Source organism: Anomaloglossus baeobatrachus, chromosome 2, assembly GCF_048569485.1.
Source record: "Anomaloglossus baeobatrachus isolate aAnoBae1 chromosome 2, aAnoBae1.hap1, whole genome shotgun sequence".
NCBI classification, from domain to species: domain Eukaryota; kingdom Metazoa; phylum Chordata; class Amphibia; order Anura; family Aromobatidae; genus Anomaloglossus; species Anomaloglossus baeobatrachus.
The window spans coordinates 570,862,385-570,887,678 of NC_134354.1; the positions used below are offsets into that span (position 1 = coordinate 570,862,385).

The 25,294-nt window shown below is 42.5% G+C and overlaps 1 protein-coding gene across 2 annotated transcripts in view; it reads left to right on the forward strand.

Annotated features, from left to right (window-relative positions):
- The window catches only part of ABCC4 (ATP binding cassette subfamily C member 4 (PEL blood group)), a 410,039-nt gene that overhangs the window by 339,987 nt on the left and 44,758 nt on the right, over nucleotides 1-25,294 (forward strand). For both annotated transcript variants that reach the window (XM_075336755.1, XM_075336756.1), the window contains one exon: nucleotides 4,205-4,310. In XM_075336755.1, coding sequence (XP_075192870.1) covers nucleotides 4,205-4,310 — 106 coding nt within the window. The remainder of the gene's footprint in view (nucleotides 1-4,204; nucleotides 4,311-25,294) is intronic.

Sequence of the window (25,294 nt, forward strand, 5' to 3'; positions counted from 1 at the left end):
TTTTTCATTCTGTATCTGGACAATCTGTAATGGCATGGGCATGGCAATATTTCCATACTTTGCACACTGTCTGCTGTGAATAGCGCTAATAACCATTTCCATTGCATCCTGATATGGTGATTCCTGTCCCTTTTTCCTGCTTGCTCTCTCCTTTTTTATAACTGATAAGCTCAGTTTCTCCTTCCGCGCAGATACTATCACTACAGTACATTCCTCCTTACTTTTTTTCTGCAGCCACATATGGTTTCATCTCCTCTAAGGCCAAGGCCACACATGGATTTGTGCGAATGCTGGCATGACACTCGGCACTCGCTTGCAGCAGAGCGGGAACCGAGTGTCATGCGAGTGTCATGCGACTGTGGTCTGATTGTGCGATCAGACCACTATTGTGGAGGGGAGCGCCAGCGCTGCGGAGGAGAGGAAGAGATTTGTCTCCCTTTCTACTCCATTGCCGGCTGATGCGAGAATCGCACTGCTCTCGCATTACACCGGTGTAACGCAAGAGCAATGCGATGTTTCTCTCGCACCATAGACTTGTATGGGTGCGAATAAAACAGGATCACATTCCACTCGCAGCATGCTGCAACTGTTTTCTCGGTCCGATTAGGGCTGAGAAAATCACTCTTGGGAGCTCTCCCATAGAGTATTGTTGGTCCGAGTGGAATGCAGTTTTTTATCGCTTTCCACTCACACCGTTTTTCTCGCCGTGTGTCCTAGGCCTAAGCGAGAAATTCTGCCTTTAGGCCATGAGAGTAAAAAAAAAAAAAGTAAGCACATATGCAATATCTGTATAAATCAGGGGTGCACAATCCTTTATAAAACATAACAAAATGCCGTATATCTCAGATATAGGCAAGTTACAGGACTCCAATCTATGATGAAAATGAGCAGTCACCTTCTCGCCTGTTTGCATTCTCCTCCCTTCACAGTACTTAAAGGGAACGTGTCATCGGGATTTTGTACCCCAAACTATATGGCATGTATGTAAAGGTGTTTAATGCTGAGTAAATCCTTATTTTTCTTGTAAAAATCCATTTTGCTGTTTTAGAGAAGTCCATAGTTGAAATTGTATGCTAATAAGATGCAAGTGTAGTGAGTGGGCCCTGCACTTACAGCTCTCCTGCCTCTTTCCCTGTCCCCTGCCCTCTGCCTGTCTCCTGTGATAGACTCATGTTTCCGTGACCTGTCAGTGATAGACAGAAGCAGGCAGCGGGCAGGGAACAGGAAAAGAGGCATGAGATCTATAAGTGCAGGGCCCGATCACTACACTTGCACCTCATTAGCATACGATTCCATCTATGGATTTCTCTAAAGCAGAAGTTGGACTTCTAGGATTTACAAAGTATTAAAGTGCCTTTTTGTACATGCCATTAGTTTAGGGAACAAAATCCTGATGAAGGTTCTCGTTAATATGTGTTGCTAAAAATGAATTGTACTACTGCCATATACATTGACTAGAGCCTCATGTATGGCAATCTCTCTGTGTCTTAAAGTCATTTCTCGAGTTCCACACGGGGTTTAGGACCATTGTACTAATTTTTGGAGGTTCCAGAATGGGGCACATAGTGGATCTTAGGTACTTTTCTATCCTTACTCTGCCCTACACCATAACTTTTCTGTGTCAAGTATCTCAAAAGCCAGCAGACACAGAGGAGAATGTCTATAGCGGGCTTTACACGTTGCGACATCGCTAGCATCAGCTAGCGATGTCGAGCGCGATAGCACCCGCCCCCGTCGTACGTGCGATATTGTGTGATCGCTACGGCAGCGTAAAACGCACATAGCTGGTCAGTGACGTCACTCTGGCTGTCGATCCGCGTCCTTTCTAAGGGGGCGGGTCGTGCAGTGTCACAGCGACATCACACGGCAGCCATCCAATAGCAAAGGATGGGCGGAGATGAGTGGCCGTAACATGCCGCCCACCTCCTTCCTTCCTCATTGTCGGTGGACGGAGGTAAGGAGATGTTCGTCGCTCCTGCGGTGTCACACACAGCGATGTGAGATGCCGCAAGAACGAGGAACAACATCGCTAGTAAACAGAAAACGATATTTGGTTTTAATACGACCTCTCAAAAACCAACGATTTTTGCCTGTTTTGTGATCGTTTAAGATCGCTCGTACGAGTCACACCCTGTGATGTCGCTAAGGACGCCTGATGTGCGTCACTAACGACGTGACCCCGACGATAAATCATTAGCGATATCGCAGAGTGTAAAGCCCCCTTATGTGCAGATGGTTGGGGCTGTTTTCTCCGAGTTGCAGGTTGTGGACCCTTGGTATAAATTTTTTAAACAACTTTATGAAAAACAATTCTAGGGTATTTTTTTCACTTCTAGCCATACAATATGCAAATATCATTCCTCTGCTTAATACAGTCTGGTATGGCAATCAGATCATCCTATTATCCTATCCTGATTATCTGCATTTCCTTAACCATAGGTTTTTATAGAAATTTTGGTCTTTATTATCCGCGGATGATTTGTGTCTTTTTTTTGTTCTATGTGCACAATAACGTTATAGATATACATGCAAAGCCGAGCAGAACATGAAGCACATGGAAGAGTATTTCTTTGTTCGGTGGCAGGTTAACTCTGTACCATGTGGGAAAAAAGAATATAAACTGTATCATGATTACAAATGTAGATATTAACACAATTTCAGCATTTCCTGCTAAGCATGAAACAATAAATGACAGGCACATGAAGACTAAAGCTCCCTGAAAGTTACTGTTTCTAAAAGTAGAATTTAATCCCAGACATTTGCATGAAGAATCGTGAATCACCCTCCTCGGAGCATTACAGCTTAAAATCTCCATTAATTGAGGCGTATGAGAAACTTTGTGAGGAATTTACATTTCTTTTGAAGATTAATCTGTTTGATTGACATATAAATGGTGGTTTATTAACAGCTGTTTTGTGCTTAGATAAGACACCAGTTTTATTTTGTGAGTGTAAACTATGGTAGGCAACACATCGTGGTGCGCTTGACAACTATATTGTGGCGCCCTGCGAGCAGGAGATGGAAGAGGAGAGTTTGTGACAAGGGCCCTTTAACACCGTCACAACTTTTTTCTTTTTTTTTTTAAGAAAGGTCGGCGCTCAGTTTGTTTCTTGCAATCATTTTTAAAATGGCACTGTTTGTACAAATATACATGTTCTGTGCTTCTACCACTATTGTATATCTCTCTGTTCTCAAGAGGATAATCTAATACAACATTTCCATTATATGCCGCAGATATGAATTGAATGCCGGCATGTGAAATGTCTCTTGCCATAGTCTAACCTCTGAATAGAGAGCAGCCCTTAAAGACAGAGGCAGATGAAAATGTGTAATGTTCCAAAACCTTAGGGATGATGTTTATCTTGTTCTGTATTTCAGTGCAACTCATTGTTTTGCTACCCACATTCAATTACTGCCCATTGAAAGTAGCTAAAAATGATAATGAAGTCTTAGGTTATATTAGGCTAACCTCTTCATTTCTGCAGAATGCACACAATGGTCGTCCTTCACAAAGTGTTCTCATTGTTCGCCTGAAAAAGTTTCTCTATAGGTTTTAGACTGTTATATGTATTCAGGAGCAAACTCGTTGCTTTCAGGCTATATCATTTAATTAGATTTAACAACGGCACAGTAAGACAAGGTTCCTTTATTTCGGAGGGAGAGGTAGCTCTTTGTGAAGTGTTTTATCATCAACATGAATTTTCATTACATGTATGTACAATGCTGATACCTTGTCTTGAACCTGTGGTTTTATTCCGTGCCTACGGTGTTTGGGTGTTCATGTCGGCGGCCACCTTGATGCCTACTACGGAAGCTCCCGTTACCGAATGCCTCCAGGACTAAATATAACAATCAGTACTACTCTGTTATTACTTTCTATAAATGATTTGCTTTCATATATTGTAAAGCGATTCCATCACATGAGTACTGTTGTTTCAAGATAGAAGTTTTGATCAATGGGGGTCCATTTGCTGACACCCCCACGCGCCACTAAATCAAAGGTGAAGATGCACACTGCCAAATTGTGCTGTCATCCAAGACTGAAGATTGGCTTGTTGGTTTACTTTTGGAGAGAGCAGGGCTGTGACACTGTGTGGGTCTCTGAGCACTCAAACACCCATAATCACAACTTATGCTATGTAGAGGTGTTTTAGTAAAACTGAGGATAAATACACATAAATATTAATATGTCCTTTTTTTCCAGAACGGATGAGCTGATTCAAAAGACAATTCGAGAAAAGTTTGCTGATTGTACGGTGCTGACAATTGCCCACAGACTGAACACTATTATTGACAGTGATAAAATTATGGTAAGTTGCCGTAAGATTCTTAGACCTTATAATTTTCCATTTTCTTTTCTGCACTCACTTAGGCAGAATTCACAGGACGTGTAACATGGATGTCATCCATTCTATCACAGATCCATTCACTGACGTGTGTTTAGCCCACTTTACACGTTGCAATTAGTTGTACAATCGCATTTGCGATGTGACACGCCCAGGTTGCATACGGGATCTATGAGATTTCACGTTGGTCGTTCATTTGCTGTCACACGAGCGTTAGTAGTCTATGTTAAATTGGTCAATTTTGTGTGCGATCCTTTAGATCATGTGTTCTGTGACGTATGCATTGGGCACCTTTTTTTTTTTTTTTTTTTTATTGACTTGCCAAGCGTGTGTAAGGGATGCGTTTTTACTATGTCATCTGCCATTCAGCTCTGCTACATGGCCGCTAACAGCAGACACAGACAGCCATGTAGCAGAGCTGAATGGCAGATGACAGCAGACACAGACAGAGCCGCACTGTCAGAATGAACTCGGGTGAACTTCACCCGACTTCACGGTCATGCTGCGGCTCTGTCTGTGTCGCGTCCTGATTAGCGGTCACCAGTGAAGGACTCACCGGTGACCGCTAATCTCCTAAATTACTGAAGTTAGCAGCCCTCTCTCATACTCACCAATCCCCGATCCCCGGCGCTGCACGGCATTCACACTGCTCCGGCGGCTTTTACGGTTTTGAAAAAGCCGGCCGCCCATTAAACAATCTCGTATTCCCTGCTTTCCACGCCCACCGGCGCCTATGATTGGTTACAGTGAGACACGCCCCCCACGCTGAGTGACAGGTGTCACACTGCACCCAATCACAGCAGCCGGTGGGCGTGTCTATACTGTGTATTGAAATAAATAATTAAATAATTAAAAAAAACGGCGTGCGGTTCCCCCCCAATTTTAAAACCAGCCAGATAAAGCCATACGGCTGAAAGCTGGTATTCTCAGGATGGGGAGCTCCACGTTATGGGGAGCCCCCCAGCCTAACAATATCAGCCAACAGCCGCCCAGAATTGCCGCATACATTATATGCGACAGTTCTGGGACTGTACCCGGCTCTTCCCGATTTGCCCTGGTGCGTTGGCAAATCGGGGTAATAAGGAGTTATTGGCAGCCCATAGCTGCCAATAAGTCCTAGATTAATCATGTCAGGCGTCTATGAGACACCTTCCATGATTAATCTGTAAGTGACAGTAAAAAAACACACACACATGAAAAAATCCTTTATTAGAAATAAAAAACACAAACACATTCCCTCATTACCAATTTATTAACCCCCGACAAACCCTCCATGTCCGGCGTACTCCACAGTCCTCCAGCGTCGCGTCCAGCTCTGCTGCATGGAGGTGACAGGAGCAGCAGCAGACACCGCCGCTCCGGTCACCTCCACGCAGGTAATGAAGACAGCCGGCGATCAGCTGATCTGTCACTGAGGTTACCCGCTGTCACTGGATCCAGCGGTGGATGCAGCGGTGGCCGCGGGTAACCTCAGTTACAGCTCAGCTGATCGCGCTACTCACCTCCGCTCCGGTCAGCTCCAGTCAGCAACTGAGGTGAGTAGCGCGATCAGCTGAGCGGTCACTGAGCTTACCCGCGGCCACCGCTGCATCCACCGCTGGATCCAGTGACAGCGGGTAACCTCAGTGACAGCTCAGCTGATCGCCGGCTGTCTTCATTACCTGCGTGGAGGTGACCGGAGCGGCGGTGTCTTCTGCTGCTCCTGTCACCTGCATGCAGCAGAGCTGGACGCGACGCTGGAGGACTGTGGAGTACGCCGGACATGGAGGGTTTGTCGGGGGTTAATAAATTGGTAATGAGGGAATGTGTTTGTGTTTTTTATTTCTAATAAAGGATTTTTCGGGTGTGTGTGTTTTTTTACTGTCACTTACAGATTAATCATGGAGGGTGTCTCATAGACGCCTGACATGATTAATCTAGGACTTATTGGCAGCTATGGGCTGCCAATAACTCCTTATTACCCCGATTTGCCAACGCACCAGGGCAAATCGGGAAGAGCCGGGTACAGTCCCAGAACTGTCGCATATAATGTATGCGGCAATTCTGGGCGGCTGTTGGCTGATATTGTTAGGCTGGGGGGCTCCCCATAACGTGGAGCTCCCCATCCTGAGAATACCAGCCTTCAGTCGTATGGCTTTATCTGGCTGGTTTTAAAATTGGGGGGAACCGCACGCCGTTTTTTTTAATTATTTAATTATTTATTTCAATACACAGTATAGACACGCCCACCGGCTGCTGTGATTGGGTGCAGTGTGACACCTGTCACTCAGCGTGGGGGCGTGTCTCACTGTAACCAATCATAGGCGCCGGTGGGCGGGGAAAGCAGAGAATACGAAATTGTTTAATGGGCGGCCGGCTTTTTCAAAACAGTAAAAGCCGCCGGAGCAGTGTGAATGCCGTGCAGCGTCGGGGATCGGGGATCGGTGAGTATATGAGAGAGGGGGATAGACTGACATGGACAGAGAGTGAGGGACAGAGATAGTGACGGACTGACAGAGATTAGTGAATGACAGACATTGTGAGGCGCTTCAGAACGCAGCTTTTCAGCTGCGCTCTGAAGCGGACCTTTTTTAAGCTGCGGTGCAGAGCGCACACCTGCGCACATAGCATCAGACACCGAAATCGTATGAGGGATGTCACACGTTACAATTCACTAGGTTCGTGCAACAAAACGCTCAATTCTAGAGAATGATACGATGTGTTTGCGATCAACGGTTTTGCGTTCATTCCTGATCGCAAGTAGATGTCACACGCTGATACCTCACAAACGATGCCGGATGTGCGTCACTTACAACTTGACCCCAACGACGGATTGTGAGATATATTGAAGCGTGTGTAGCGGGCTTTAGGTTTATGCATTGCATGAAACAAGGATGTCTCCTTTTTATGGTGGGCTCCATAAAAAAGGGACTATAGGCTATAATGGTTAACATGTTCTATGCATGGAAAAAGGGGAGGGAAATGCAAATCTCAGACATGAGTAGGTGCTTATTCTGAACATTCATGTTTCGTGTTTGCATGTATCTATTTGTTAGATTTATGGGGCAGATGTTCGGAATCTTTAGTATGTCACAAGCACAGATCTAAGATTTTGGGACGGTGTATTCGAGAGGTCATGGCTAAAATAGACACAATAGTAAAGTAAATAAATGAAATATATTATTTAAGGCAAATCTGTTATCTGAATGTGCCGCTTTATATATAGACAGTATGCTACAGGGACAGGTCTGCACTCCTGTTAGCGTTACTTTGTACACTACGACATCGCAAGCCGATGCTGCGATGCCGAGCGCGATAGTCCCCGCCCCCGTCGCAGCTGTGATCTCTTGTGATAGCTGCTGTAGCGAACATCATCACTACGGCAGCTTCACATGCACTCACCTGCCCTGCGACTTCGCTCTGGCCGGCAAACCGCCTCCTTCCTAAGGGGGCGGGTCATGCGGCGTCACAGCGACATCACGGCAGGCGGCCAATAGGAGCGCAGGGAAGGAGATGAGCGGGACGTAAACATCCCACCCACCTCCTTCATTCCGCATTGCAGCCGGGACGCAGATAAGGAGATGTTCCTCGCTCCTGCGACTTCATACACAGCGATGTGTGCTGCTGCAGGAACGAGGAACAACATCGTTCCGTCGCTGGTGCTAAATTATGGAAATGTCGGACCCTACACCGATCATACGATAACGACGCTTTTGCGCTCGTTAATCGTATGTAAAAGGATTTACACACTATAACATCGACAGCGACGCCGGATGTGCGTCACTTTCGATTTGACCCCACCGATATCGCCAAAGTACCCCTTAGTCCATATGGTTGACTACATGAATGTGCTGTTATGTTTTATCCTTTTTATGACACAATTAAGTGATCACACTGTTTGGATTTGGCCAATCTGTGATAGCAGTTTTCTCTGTATACTAGCATTTGTAGATGACCCGAACTAGCTATGATGGTCATAGTTACATAGGTTGAAAAAAGACCTAGGTCTATCTAGTTCAACCTTCCTCTACCAATGCGGCCTTTGCGCATGAAGCTAGAAGGATGATAGTGCGGGCACTCATCACTTCAGAATTTGGAGGAACCAGGAACATACAATGTGAAATACTATTGTAGAACATTTACTCTATATTCCCAGTAAGCAATTCTACATCAATCAGATGTTTACAATGTATCCTACTGACATGTCATAAATGTATGGGATGGGAAACTGCCTTATTTATGTTTAAATGTCAATGAACACAAATGATTAATCCCTTTCCGCCCAAGTCAGTCTTCATATTCCAGCCCAGGTAGAATATTTCACATCTGACGTGTCCCTTTGTGAGGTAATAACACTGGAGCACTTGAACAGACTGTTTCTTTTTTGTGATACGTTGAATTTTATGTTCATGGGGAGTTTAGGTCAATATAATTTGTACTTATTTATGAAAATATCAGATATCAGTGTTTGCGTTTTTTTTTCTCTTCTCTATTGGGCTTGGCTGGAGAGTAGTCCCCGTGGTTTTCTTTCTTCTCCCTCTCGTTTACTCTCTTATACTCTCTTTTCTTCCTTTGTTTCCTTTTCAGGTTCTTCTCTCCCCCTTTGTCTGCGAAATAAGTGGTAATTTACCATCTTAGATATGTTTCAAACTTGATGCTTTTGTTGTCACCGGGGTGGTGAGAGCAGTGTTACTTGGTGACTCGTGATTCTTGCCTATGTTTATACCACTGTACTACTTTCCCATCTATGTATGTTACATATTGGCTGGTTAATTGAAAATCAATAAAAAGGTCACAACGAGATCTGAAGAAGCAAGGGCGTATGCGCCGCCCTCTCAGACACCCAGGGCCAGATTAAGGTTGGTGGGGGCCCCTTGGCAGAAAATCTAGTGGGGGCCCCATAAACGTTAACATTTTTAGCCATAACAGTAGAGCACGAACTGTAGCATTTATATATAAATCCAATGAACATGTATCTTATCCTGTTCTGCCACATTCAGATTTACAGTACTACAATACAGATATAGTCCATGATAACTCACATCCGTCACTTATACACACAGTACAATACAGATACAGTCCAGGATCACTCACAGCTGTCATTTATACACACAGTACAATACAGATACAGTCCAGGATCACTCACAGCCGTCACTTATACACACAGTACAATACAGATACAGTCCAGGATCACTCACAGCTGTCACTTATACACACAGTACAATACAGATACAGTCCAGGATCACTCACAGCTGTCACTTATACACACAGTACAATACAGATACAGTCCAGGATCATTCACAGCTGTCACTTATACACAGAAAGTAGAGTTACTCACATATTTTTTTTATCGATCCCAATGTTAAGGCAGCCAGGGTTGGCTCCAGGTTTTTGTGGTCCCCGGTTGAGTCTCAGTGGGCCCCATCCACATGCAAACACGCACATACACATACAGGCATACGTACATATACATATTTGAAGACAAATTCACAAAAATACATTTAAACAGACAAATATATACACAGTCATATACACTGACATACATGCAGACACAGATGCATTACAGGTGTTAATATGGAGAAGTCACAAGCAGCCTCACTCACCTCTGCCACTTGTTTCCGTCCAGCTCCTCCAGGACATGTGGCTGTGTTGCATGATGGCCATCACTAACAGACATGACTGCACACCGTGCACACTGACACAGCATTGCTGTATATACATCACAGGAGGGGCTGGGGCCTACAATATATACATTACAGGAGGGGCATGGGGCATAGACTTTACTGGGTGGGACATAGATGTTACTGGAGTGGCAAACAGCTCTGGTGGCGTACACATTACTGGGATTGGTGGCTTAGCGCTCTGGGGGACCCATATAGTTCTGGGGTGCCGCACAGACTGCTCTGATTCATATATATATATATATATATATACACACACACAGCTCTGCTTCACACACACACACACACACACAGCTCTGCTTCACACACACACACAGCTCTGCTTCACACACACACACAGCTCTGCTTCACACACACACACAGCTCTGCTTCACACACACACACAGCTCTGCTTCACACACACACAGCTCTGCTTCACACACAGCTCTGCTTCACACACACACAGCTCTGCTTCACACACACACACAGCTCTGCTTCACACACACACACACACACACACACACACATACACACAGCTCTGCTTCACACACAGCTCTGCTTCACACACACACACACACACACATACACAGCTCTGCTTCCACATTAGCACACCCACATCTTTATTCAGCTCTGAGAGCCCTTGCCTGCTCTGATGCCATCCTCCTGCTGCTCCGTTGTAGGCCGCCATCCTCCTGCTGCTCCGGTGCCGCGGCCATCCTCCTGCTCTGGTGAGTCTCCTCTCCTGGCTGGTGTGTCGGTCTTCTCCTCATCCACGGCTGCGGCGTCCTGCTGTGGCGTCCTGCTGTGACGTCCGCAGCATTGGACGCTGCAGCAGAGCAGGGAGCTGATTGGCACACCTCTGACCCCGGAAGTGCAGGCGCTGGTACTTCCGGGGTCAATCAGCGTCCTGCGCCCACAGTTTTTTTTTGGCGTCTTAGAGACGCAGATACAAATAAATGTAGGTGTGACCCCCCCCGAAAACACAGCTGATTTATTAGACTATCTTCACGGAGGAGGGGTGGGTGTGAAAAAAAAATGCTGACGGGTGCTTGGTGGCAAGTATGGCCCTGGTGGTGGGGTCCCCCTTGGAAGCTCTTTTGGTGGGGGCCCCAGGGCTGGTGCCCTGCTTGCCCTGCCTATAATTCGGCCCTGCAGACACCAAACTGTGTAATGCGGGCTTCAAAAACATGGCGCCGGAGATAAGCGCTATGCTCAGGCGCCAACTCCGACGCCGTGTAACTGAAGAGATAAATTTGCATACAGCCAGAGAGAGGGAGGAACAGGCGGCAGGGCGGGGCGGGAATCATGTGGATAATACACCCGGATATTATGTGGAGAGGTGCACACGTCAATCAAAAAGTGGATGAATTTTCAAACTCAATAAACTTGGATTTCACAGCCTAAACATCCGAGCTGCCCACTAATGGTATGTACAGCCTGTGCCTGATAATGCCAGTACTGCACTGGCTTTACCTTATATATCAAAATCCTGATGTTTGGTTCCCTTTAATCTTTTGCTCTGCACTGAGCACTTGCAGCAGGGCTTCCATCTACGTCTAGGAAAAACTCACGTAATTCCTACAAAAGCCCATTAAAATCATTCACTGTAGTGAAGCAGATGGAGTCATTTTGAACTCCATGTGGCTTTTGTTCCCTTGCTGTCTATGTGTTTGTGTACCTCTAAAAGGATGCTCATCTACGCTTTTGTGTATTCCACAAATGCAGTATTTGGGTTTTTTTCAGTGAAAATGCTCCCAAAACTATTCTACTTGGCTATACCCCACATTATAATAAAAACATTAAAGACCATGCTGTAAAAACATGATGTAAAATGTGTCGTTTAAGATATGTGCACACATTGAATATTTAGTTGCAGACATTTCTGCATCTCTTGGCAGGAGAAATGCAGCTCAAAAACGCACGTTTTTGACACTTCTGAATTTTTTTTCACCATTTACATTAAAGTAAAACTGTACATGTTTTATTTGCACTTGGATTTTTTTTTTTTTTCCAGTACAATATGGGGCAGAATGAATAGCGTCGTTCAAAAGTACAACTCATCCTGCAAAAAATGAAGCCCTCACATGGCTATATTGACAGAAAAATAGAAAAGTTACGGCTCTTGGAAGAAGGAGAGGAAAAAACGGAAAACAGAAAATAGCCGAGGGCGAAGGTGTTAAATAGAATTCAATGGGTGAAAAAACGCTGCAAAAACATTGAAAGAATTGATTTTGTCAGCATCAGGATTTGCTTGCAGTTTTGTGACCTAACTGCACTCAAAAATGCATTAACAAAACTGCAATAAAAATGGGATCAAAACGCACTGTGTGCACACAGCCACAAGAGGTTTTTAGATGTGCCAGAAAAATCAGCATAAAACCCCCTCTGTTTGAACATACCTTTGATCATTTAATTACCTTTCATTTTTTTATGTTCTTTCTCATTATTGATAGGTTGTCTTTAACCCCTTTATGACCGCCGTACGGATTAAAACGGCGGTAACAAAGGGTACTTATGCCAGATCTGTTTTAACATGGCGGTCAGAAAAAAGTAAATACCGCCTCCCAGTGTTGGAAAATCTCCGGGATTTCAGCTGCCGGGGGTAGCTGAGACACTGGAGATCATGATTCCGGACGGTTTTTCCGGTTCCCGGTCATGTGATCACCGGTACACACCGTGTAACCGTGATGACATGACAGTAAATGCCGGTAAAAAATGATTTATCTTCCACCTGGCATGATCAAACATGTCAGATGGTAGATAAATCTCCTCCCCTCGTCCCCCAGTGTTGCCAAAGTGTCCCCCAACCCTTAACTCCCTCCCGATAATCCAAGATGGCGACGTTAACACCAGCGTACTGGCCGCTTTCACTCTCTTCCCCAGGTTCTGCCAGCTCATCCCCTATAACTCCCCGGTGTCCCTGGTACCTTGCAGAGCGTTGATCCCCCACGATCCCTCCTCCTCCTTCACAATAGATGCTGGCTGCATGCGTAGACAGCGGCTGTCAGCTCAGCTTCCTCCATTCAGTGACGCTAAGCCTACAGCATCTCATACTACTGCTGTGGACCCAGGGAGAGTGGGTGCAGTATCATTGCACCCATACTCCTCACATAGAGGTAGACAAGTTAGAAGGATTGCCCAGCTCACCTAGTATGATGGAAGCCTAGATGCCATGGAATGTGCACGGAGGAAGGAAAGGTCAGCAAGTCCTTGTAGGAATGATGAGAAGAATATTCACCAGCACATAGGTCCAGGCAACTTGTATCTTTAAAATGAAGATTCTTTATTTACATATTGTTAAAAGGTCCATACTGTGGTAGTCAAGCCCATGTTAGAGGGCTTGACTACCACAGTATGGTCTTTTTAACAATATGTAAATAAAGAATCTTCATTTTAAAGATACAAGTTGCCTGGACCTATGTGCTGGTGAATATTCTTCTCATCATCCTCACATAGAGGGTCTGCAGTTCCAGAAAATGGGGGATATGTTCCCTGAGAGTACCCCCATATTCTAGAAGGTCCAGAGTCATCGTGGGACCCCTTATTGGATTACTGCGGACCCGGATTTTTTTTTTCTTTACAATAAATTGGTGAAAGAGAAAATGTATTGGGGAGTGTTTTTTCAAATAATTTCTTTTTTGTAGTCTATTTTTTTTATATTGCTGACAGTTAGTGATGTCGGGTATCTTATAAATGCCATGACATCACTAACCGCTGGGCTTGATGCCAGGTGACATTACAGTTGGTATCAACCCCAGATATTACCCCATTTGCCACCGCGCCAGAGCAACGAGATAAGCCAGGGCAAAGCGCCAGAATTTGCTCATCTAATAGATGCGCCACTTCTGGGGAGGCTGCGACCTTCTATTTTTAAGCTGGGAAGGGCCAATAACCATGGACCTTATGAAAGTCACTAAATTGTGCCAGCTTTGAATATGCAGGGGGGTGGGACATTATATATGTGTTTGACATCTGTCTGTCTGTCTATCTATCCAGCCATCCTTCGTAGCTTTTTAGGTTGCGTGTCCATGATTAGGGTTTCAAGCGTTTTGGACGCTGTGTTTTCGCTGCATACAAAACACTGTTGTTTAGTAGAAGCGCAGTGGGAGGATTTTTAGAAATCTCCTGCGCACTGTGCTTATTTTCTCCACAGCATAAACTGACATCCAGCGCTACAGAATGTCAATGAATGCTGCGGAGATGAGTGTTCTCCGTAGGTGGAATAGAGTTAAATTCAGCAGCGGCCCGAACCTGGATCGTGGTCGTAGCCTAAAAGTGAGACATTTTCTGCTAGAGCAACATTTTTGTGATGCCCCCGGGGGTTCAAAATGCTCACTATACCCCTGAATAAAATCCTTGAGGGGTCTAGTTTCCAAATTGGGGTCACTTGTGGGGGGTTTCTGCTGTCTAGGTACCTTAGGGGCCTTACATAATAAACATGGTACCCGCAATCTATTTTAGCCAAATTTGCTTTCCAAAATTGAAATATTGCTCCTTCCGTTTTGAGCCCTTTCATTTGTCCAAACAGAGGTTTCTGACTACTTGTGGGGTATCACCACGCTCATAAGAAAGTGGGTAACAAACTGTGGAGTCCACTTTTTTGGCGTTACCTCTTAAAAAAGTGAAAAATCTAGTGCTAAATTAACATTTTTGTGAAAAAAATGAAAATTTTCAATATGGTTGCATTAATGTAAAGTATATGTCGACCCTAGGAATTCATCTGAATTTGAATGAATTTAAAGTTAAGGAGGGATGCTTCATGGGTGTTTGGGGTGCTGGGGTCACGTGGCACTGATCAGTAATGCAACTTGTAAATCTAATATAATAAAGAAGTCTAAACATAATAAAGTAATATATGTAAATCCACTCTTATCCTAACTAACTTATTTTTGCTTCAAAATGGATTTTTTTTTAGCTACCTAATGCTTTAACTGCCTAAAAGTCAGAATGTGTCACTCAAATGTTTTCTTTTAAGCATTGTCTGACGAGGACATGCCACATTCCTATTTAAAGAGCAGGTTGCAATTGAAATGTTTTATGAATTGCAGATTCCAGCATTTTATAGAGATCAAAGGAAACAGAGAATAAGTGCATTGATTTTGTTTTGTTTCCTGACTTATAATGACAAGAGAATTGAATTGCGGCATAATATTACAGAATAGTCATGAAGCTCAGATAAAACTCATAATTGTCACTTTGATCTCAGGAAAGCCAATCCTCTCCTTTGTTGAGTACTGTAAGCAATTTGCCAATGAAGTAGTTCAGCATTAGCATTGTCATCATAACATCACTTAATTACTATTGTTAAACTCATTATAATCCATTGTTGTCCCCTGGATTATTTCTCCCCTACAAATACAAGTGGGATGTTCTTCTGATTATTATGTTGAAGATGAACAAAAGAAGTGCAGGAAAACATCTGTGAAATAATTAATAGCATTATTATGACTTGTTTACTTGCTGGTGCTCCAGAGGGATTTGATTAATTTTAATTTACCAGTTTTATATTTAGTTTATCATTTTGTTTCTTTTCTCCCTGTCACTTTCCAAAATATTAACTTTAAGATGCAGCTACAAGTTTATGTACATCATTATTTTAAGGATGTTCGTAACATTAGTTTTCACACAGTTTGCGGCTCTTTTAGTCTCACGTTTTTATCGTTACTGAAGGACAATTTTTAGCACTTTATATGTTTTTAATCTCTTATTAACAAATACATCAAGTTTATGTAAAGCCTAAGTATTTACAATATTGACCCTCAGGATCCATTTACATGGACCGACTGGCAGAACTTAACGACCATCAAGCAATAACCTTTACCTATCAGCTGCCGCTTAACAGCCTGCTTACCTAGGTAGATTGCAGTTAATGGTGCACATATGATATATGCTAAGTACACAGACTGCCATTGTTCCTGGCAGTGCAAGCCCTGTTTAACCCAATAACGATGCTCTATTGCCATACACAAAACTTAATTTAACCTAATGAGCGAAGGTTTTGTTGTTCATTGGGAGATCAGCAACCTGTTTGGCACCCAAAGATAATCGTAAAACGAGTGTTAAAGAAAGCTTACGATAAGTTACAATTATCTTTAAGTGTAAATGCAGCTTTATTTATCAAGACTTTTGCATTCACTGTTACATGCTGTATATCAGCTTGTGGGCCAAATCCTAACTGATGACAACCTATTTTGGCATATTCAGTGATTAGAGTTCATAAGAATTCCCTTGTTTTTGATTGGCATTGTGAAGATTGACCACAGGTACACAATGGGATTGACATCTGGGGAGAATCTTTGCTATGGACCCAAAATTTCAATATTTTGTTCACCGAGCCAATTTAGTTATCAGTTTTGCTTGAGAACCCCCCCCCCCAAGTGACCAAATTTTGGAAATTACACCCCTCTGAGATTTCAGCTACGGGTGTACTAATGATTTAGTCTCTTGAAAAAAAATCCATGGAATGAAAGCAATGAAAATTGCAGGAGAAAAAAATTGCAAATAAGCCCTTGTTGTGCCCAGTACATTGTAGTGCCTGTACATTATGCCCAGCGTCTCTAAACCTGCACCCCATAAATTAAGCGGTCTCTCCGTACTACAATAATGTCACTGTCTCTGACATTATGGGGCTCAAATAAAAAGAGCTGTGGAAAAAAAGCGCAGATAGGGTATTACCCCAATATATGTGGGGTGAGGAGGGGGGAGTGAATACTCACCAGATGCAGTTGTGCAAGTCACAACTCCTTTACTCGCGTGTATAGCTATGTTCCAGCCTGCAGCCACCCGATGGCAGATAACAGAGAAAAGTAGAGAGGGGTGATAATGCCACGCCAATGATCACTTGTAGAAATGTCAGATTAACGTGTCTTTATTATTGGCATAGGTCTATGCATTTCAGGAGCTCTGCTCCCTTCCTCAGGACCGTCAAGCACCAAAAAAACATCAGTGATTTGATGTTTCTTTGGTGCTTGACGGTCCTGAGGAAGGGAGCAGAGCTCCTGAAACGCGTAGACCTATGCCAATAATAAAGACACGTTAATCTGACATTTCTACAAGTGATCATTGGCGCGGCATTATCACCCCTCTCTACTTTTCTCTGTTATTATGGGGCTCAGAAAGGGGAGGGCATTTGGATTTGGGAGCACAGATTTTGCTAGATTTCTTTTATGAAGGGGGATGTCACAGGTGTGTCACGTGTGACAGTCATGTGGTTTATGGCTTTAGAAGGTTACAGGGTCTGGCTATTCAGAATGCTCCCTGACTTTCCATTGTTCCTGGTTACAATATTCATTAGTATACGTAGCTTTCCTGCTGGATTCATCTCTCTCCCCTTTGGACCCACCAGGAGCTCGACTTCCACCCAGCTGTTGATCATCAGTATTCCCTTGGTGTTTAAATAACCCTTCCTTCCTTTGGACTGATGGTGGGGATATTTTTCAGTCAGTTCCTTCAAGTCTAGGTTGCAAGCAGGTGGTTTGTACTCCTCTGTGGTATTGTTGCTGAAAACTCTGCTAAACTTCTACCGGAGTCATTTAATGATAAGTAGTTCATGCTTGTCCCAGTCTGTCCACCGTGTGTCTTCTATAGTTGTTTATCAGGGTTGACGAAGAGCTCATCCCATCTGTTCCATGTTTAGTGCCCAGCACTAGGGATACCTAGAGTCAGGTATCCAGCTCGGCGCATAGGTGCGGAATCTATCTAGGGTGGTGAGGGACCCCAGCGACCAGCAGAAAGTTCGGTCAGGGATCAACATTTTCCCTTTCCCTAGACACAGGTTTTCCCTTCCCTTCCACCATGAGCTTGGTACTTCCCCATTCCTAGCATGACAGGAGAGCCATAGCATTTCGCCATAGCCTTTGTACTACCAATAACATGGAAGCCCACTATATTTCCATTAACAGATGATGGACCTGAATGGGGTCTTGTGTTTTTGTGGGTTGAGTTGAATGCCATTTGGTGAGAATTTGGGGTACAGAACATTTTGAAGATATGTTACTCTGGTGTAACCCCCGACTGATCCATTCACTGTAATCAGGCAGCATAGTTACTCCAAACTGTGTTTGGTCTTTGTTTAGCAGTGTCCATCTTTTCAATTTGAACAAAACTGTTGATGATCGCCCTTTTGTGCACGCCTAAAAAGATGCATATAAGGATGGACACCACTAGACCATAGGGCAGATGGGAGTTCAGAGTGACTCGCTCTGCCTTACTTCAGTGAATTTTCCATTGGTAATTTTATCTAAATCACTATTTTCAGAGATTTACATATAATCCACGGTGTAAGCGCTCAGTGTAGAGCACAGTATAAATGTGAGCCTTCTATATTGTGAGCTTTGGGAGGCAGAAGAACAAATCAACAGCAGTTGAAGAATTGGCATTATTTATTTTTTTACACCTCACACCATGCAATATAGTATAAGGCAGCCTTATTCCTCAGGTCAGTACGATTACAGTGATATATATATATATATATATATATATATATATATATATGTATATATATATACAGTCAGGGCCAGAAATATTTGGACAGTGACACAAGTTTTGTTATTTTAGCTGTTTACAAAAACATGTTCAGTAATACAATTATATATATAATATGGGCTGAAAGTGCACACTCCCAGCTGCAATATGAGAGTTTTCACATCCAAATCGGAGAAAGGGTTTAGGAATCATAGTTCTGTAATGCATAGCCTCCTCTTTTTCAAGGGACCAAAAGTAATTGGACAAGGGACTCTAAGGGCTGCAATTAACTCTGAAGGCGTCTCCCTCGTTAACCTGTAATCAATGAAGTAGTTAAAAGGTCTGGGGTTGATTACAGGTGTGTGGTTTTGCATTTGGAAGCTGTTGCTGTGACCAGACAACATGCGGTCTAAGGAACTCTCAATTGAGGTGAAGCAGAACATCCTGAGGCTGAAAAAAAAGAAAAAATCCATCAGAGAGATAGCAGACATGCTTGGAGTAGCAAAATCAACAGTCGGGTACATTCTGAGAAAAAAGGAATTGACTGGTGAGCTTGGGAACTCAAAAAGGCCTGGGCGTCCACGGATGACAACAGTGGTGGATGATCGCCGCATACTTTCTTTGGTGAAGAAGAACCCATTCACAACATCAACTGAAGTCCAGAACACTCTCAGTGAAGTAGGTGTATCTGTCTCTAAGTCAACAGTAAAGAGAAGACTCCATGAAAGTAAATACAAAAGGTTCACATCTAGATGCAAACCATTCATCAATTCCAAAAATAGACAGGCCAAAGTTAAATTTGCTGAAAAACACCTCATGAAGCCAGCTCAGTTCAGGAAAAGTATTCTATGGACAGATGAGACAAAGATCAACCTGTACCAGAATGATGGGAAGAAAAAAGTTTCAAAGAAAGGGAACGGCACATGATCCAAGGCACACCACATCCTCTGTAAAACATGGTGGAGGCAACGTGATGGCATGGGCATGCATGGCTTTTAATGGCACTGGGTCACTTGTGTTTATTGATGACATAACAGCAGACAAGAGTAGCCGGATGAATTCTGAAGTGTACAGGGATATACTTTCAGCCCAGATTCAGCCAAATGCCGCAAAGTTGATCGGACGGCGCTTCATAGTACAGATGGACAATGACCCCAAGCATACAGCCAAAGCTACCCAGGAGTTCATGAGTGCAAAAAAGTGGAACATTCTGCAATGGCCAAGTCAATCACCAGATCTTAACCCAATTGAGCATGCATTTCACTTGCTCAAATCCAGACTTAAGACGGAAAGACCCACAAACAAGCAAGACCTGAAGGCTGAGGCTGTAAAGGCCTGGCAAAGCATTAAGAAGGAGGAAACCCAGCGTTTGGTGATGTCCATAGGTTCCAGACGTAAGGCAGTGATTGCCTCCAAAGGATTCGCAACAAAATATTGAAAACAAAAATATTTTGTTTGGGTTTGGTTTATTTGTCCAATTACTTTTGACCTCCTAAAATGTGGAGTGTTTGTAAAGAAATGTGTACAATTCCTACAATTTCTATCAGATATTTTTGTTCAAACCTTCAAATTAAACGTTACAATCTGCACTTGAATTCTGTTGTAGAGGTTTCATTTCAAATCCAATGTGGTGGCATGCAGAGCCCAACTCGCGAAAATTGTGTCACTGTCCAAATATTTCTGGACCTAACTGTGTATATATATATATATATATATATATATATATATATATATATATATATATATATATATATATGTATGGTACCGGCAATGTGTAAAAACAGGCATTCTATAGAATACCTAGCCTAGGCAATGTATACAATGCCGGAAATGGGTTGTCAAAGTATGAAATACATTTCCTAGTCATTCTATAGAATACCTAGATGACAAACAGGCAGAGTGAAGAATACTACAGGGGTGGTCTGTCCAAAAGTAGTTGGACAGAGCAGGCAGCAGCAGATCTGTGAAACTGGCTCAGTTGCCCGTTGCATCCAAAAGTAGGTGGACAGAGCAGGCAGCAGCAGATCTGTGAAACTGGCTCAGTTGCTCGTTGCATTAAAATGCCATTCTAGCCTCCCATGCTGCAACAAATAGTCAGGAATGACACTTAGGATTCCTTTTTTTTTCCCAGCAAAAATATCCTGTTGTTCATTTTGCATTTCTTCTTTCATTTTTTTGACTGTTTATTACTAAAGACTAAAGGTGGCTTTACACGCTACGAGATCGCTAAAGCGATCTCGTTGGGGTCACGGAATTTGTGACGCACATCCGGCCGCTTAACGCTGTCGTTGTGTGTGACACCTATAAGCGATTTTGAATAGTCGCAAAAACGTTCAAAATCGCTCATCGGTGACATGTCCCCCTATTCCCAATTATCGTTGCTGCTGCAGTAACGATGTTGTTTGTCGTTCCTGCGGCAGCACACATCGCTATGTGTGACGCCGCTGGAACGACAAACATCTCCTTACTTGCGTCCACCGGAAAAGGAGGAAGGAAGGAGGTGGGCGGCATGTTCCGGCCGCTCATCTCCTCCCCTCCTTTTCTCTTGGGCGGCGATTCAGTGATGCTGCTGTGACATCGCTGTGATGCTGAACGAACCGCCCCCTTAGAAAGGAGGCGGTTCACTGGTCACAGCGACGTCGCTGCACAGGTATGTGCATGTGGCGCTGTCGTAGCGATAATGTTCGCTACGGCAGCGATCACCACATATCGTGCCACCGACGGGGGCGGGTGCTATCGCATGCGATATCGCTAGCAATTGTCAGGAATGACACTACTGTTTCTTTGTGTTTTTCCCAGTAAAGATATCCTGTTGTTCATTTAGGATTTCTTCTTTCATTAGTTTTTTGACTGTTTGTTACTTCTTTCATTAGTTTTTTGACTGTTTGTTACTAAAGACTTTCCAATCTGGGCAATATATCAGACTTTGCCTGAGCAGTTCTTGTCATTCTTTATAATACCTAGACATTTTATGTAATGCCTAGGGAAAAGTATAGAACAACGCAGATATTTCATACCTTGACTGAGCAGTTGTTGTCATTCTTTATAATACCTAGACATTTTATTTAATTTGTACACTAATGCCACTTATATCCTCAGAACAGATCCTTGGCGCGGTGGGAGTGGGAGCCGCAATCATCTGGTTCAGGTCTGTAAGACATGCTATGGAATTTTGATTCATTCTTGACTTTGGCACTATGTTGTGCTGTGGACTTTATGTGCAGCCAGCAGGTCATAAATTGTCTGTAGGACATGCTATGGTTATTTTTTTGATCTACTCTTGATTTTGCACTAGGCTGTACTGCGGACTTTATGTGTAGCCAGCAGGTCATAAGTTGTATTAATGGTAATTGGTAGAGTAGAGGTACTATAACTATAACCCTGCAGTGCATTGTTAAATGAGTTCCTATATAGGTGTGACACAGTGAGTATACATCTTGCATATGCTGGGTGGTGTATTTGTTTGAGGTATATATGGTTAATTAACCCCTGAGGAACCTGCAGGTGCAAACTCTTTCACTCTATGTGCACCATGTAGGTGAATAGTGCTGTCAGGTTGTTACTGTAATCTCCCATATGATCCTTGGCCATAACAGATTTTTACATCCTTTACATTCTTTCACCTGATAAATATATACACTAGTCCTGGATAAAAGTGACCTGTATACAGACCAGTAATTTTGATTGAGTAATTAGAGGGACCCAGCGTGCCCCCCCACCCTCCCCCAATCTGTGGGAGTCACTGTTTTACTTTTTTCTGCCCTGTTGTGCCTCTCTGTATGTATTTGTGTTTTTATTCTGTGTTTAAATAAAAGTGTTATATTTTAAGGAACAGAAGCATCATATATATGCTTGTTCTGAGGATATAAGTGGCATTAGTGTACAAATAAGATGTGATCCTAAGAGAAAACAAAAATGTGGTATATGTGGTTACATTTTATTTAATGCCTAGGGAAAGTATGGAACAACGCAGATATTTCATACCGTGCCTGAAAACGACAGTGATTGTATACATTGCCTAGGTATTCTATAGAATGCCGGGTTTTCATACATTGCCTGTAACATATATATCTATATATATATATATATTTATATATATATAGATATATATATATATATATATACACTGTACATATATACAGTGCCTTGCAAAAGTATTCTGCTCCCTTGAATTTTTCAACCTTTTCCCACATTTCAGGATTCAAACATAAAGATAAAAATTATAATGTTAATGGTCTTATATAATATTCTAATTTTCTAAGATAATTACTTTTGGGTTTTCATTGGCTGTAAGCCATAATCATATTTAACAGAAATAAACAATAGATTACTCTGTGTGTAATACTTTATATAATACTGTATTTGGTATTGCAGCGTTTGTAAACAGCCGATCTATATAACCCTTTCAGTGCACACCTTAAAAAAAATAAAAAACAAAAACTGTCTTTTCATCATACATTTACAATAAAGGGGAATAAAACACAATCAAATAGTCATATACAAATAAAAATGGTACCTCTGAAAAAGTAATTTTGTCTTACAAAAAGCAAGCGAGCGCTCACGGAATACTGCAATGCAAAAACATTTTTTTTCTCTATAAAATAGTTTTTATGGTGTAAAAGCATTAAAAAATAAAGAAAAACCTATATAAATGGCATAAAAAAACCCTTTATTTTGTAAATAAATATTCTGCACAACAGTATCACGGACCTGCCTGTTGTGTTCCTTGGTCTTCATGATGCTATCTGCACTTTAAACAGAACACTGAGACTATCGCAGAGCAGATGCATTTATACGGAGACTTGATTACACACAGGTGGCAAACATGGTGGTGGCAGCATCATGGTTTGGGCCTGCTTTTCTTCAGCAGGGACAGGGAAGATGTTTAAAATTGATGGGAAGATGGATGAAGCCAAATACAGGACAATTCTTGAAGAAAACCTGTTGGAGTCTGCAAAAGACCTGAAACTGGGAAAGATTTGTCTTCCAACAAGACAATGATCCCAAACATAAAGCAAAATCTACAATGGAATGGTTCACAAATAAACGTATCCAGGTGTTAGAATGGCCAAGTCAAAGTCCAGACCTTAATCCAATCGAGAAGCTGTGGAAAGAGCTGAAAACTGCTATTCACAAACGCTCTCCATCCAACCTCACTAAGTTCCAGCTGTTTGCAAAGGAAAAATGGGCAAGAATTTGTCTCTCGATGTGCAAAACTGATAGAGACATACCCCAAGCGACTTGCAGCTGTAATCGCAGCAAAAGGTGGCGCTACAAACTATTAACATAAAAGGGGACAAATAATATTGCACGCCCCGATTTTCAGTTTATTATGTTTTATAAAAGTTTAAAATAAGTAATACATTTCGTTCAACTTCACAATTGTGTCCCACTTGTTGTTGATTCTTCACCATAACATTAAAATTTATATCTTTGTTTGAAGCCCGATATGTGGGAAAAGGTTGAAATATTCAAGGGAGCCGAATACTTTCGCAAGGCACTGTATGTATATGTATTTTTTTTTTCTTTTTCTTTTTTTTAAGTTTGACTACTATCACGCTGTAAAACATTTTTTTTTACAAAATAAAGGTTTTTTTTATGCCACATTTATATAGGGTTTTTTCTTTATTTTTTTAATGCTTTTACACCATAAAAACTATTTTACAGAGAAAAATAATTGTTTTTGCATTGCAGTATTCCATGAGCGTAAGCTTTTTTATTTTTTCACTCATGGAGCTGTATGGTGGCTTACTTTTTGTAAGACAAAATTACTTTTTCAGAGGTACCATTTTTATTTGTATATGACTTTTTGATTGTGTTTTATTCCCCTTTTTTGTCAGCTGTATGATGAAAAGACAGTTTTTATTTTGGTTTTTTTTTATGGTGTGCACTGAAAGAGTTATATAGATTGTCTGTTTACAAACGCGGCAATACCAAATACAGTATTATATAGAGTATTACACACAGAATGATCTATTTAAAGTGTTTATTTCTGTTATTGTTGATGATTATGGCTTACAAAACCCCAAAGTCATTATCTTAGAAAATTATAATATTATATAAGACCAGCTGAAAAAATGATTTTAAACTCAGAATTGTTGGTCTACTGAAAAGTAGGTACAGTAAATGCACTCAGTACTTGGACGGGATTCCTTTTGCATGATTTACTGCATTAATGCAGCGTGGTATGGAGCCGATCAGCCTGTGCACTGCTGAGGTGTTATGGAAGCCCAGGTTGCTTTGATAGCAGCCTTCAGCTTGTTTGCATTGTTGGGTCTGGCGTCTCGCATCTTCCTCTTGACAATAACCCATAGATTATATATGGGGTTTAGGTCAGGCGAGTTTGCTGGCCACTCAAGCACATTGATACTGGGTTATTAAACCAGGTATTGGTACTTTTGGCAGTGTGGACAGGTGCCAAGTCCTGCAGGAAAATTAAATTGCCATCTCCAAAAAGCTTGTCGGCAGAGGGAATTATGAAGTGCTCTAAAATTTCCCTGTAGATGGCTGCTCTGACTTTGGTCTTGATAAAACACAGTGGACCTACACGAGCAGATGACATGGCTCCCCCAGACCATCACTGATTGCGGATACTTCACACTAGACCTCAAGGAGCTTGGATTGTGGCCTCTCCACTCTTCCTCCAGACTCTGGGACCTTGATTTCCAAATGAAATGCAAAATTTACTTTCATCTGAAAACAACATCTTGGACCACTGAGCAACAGTCCAGTTTTTTTTCTCCTTGGCCAGGTAAGGCTATGTGCGCACAATGCGCTTTTCGCGGCGTTTTTGCGCATTTTTCGGGTGCGTTTTTGGCCTCAACTGCAGGACTTTGCTTCCCCAGC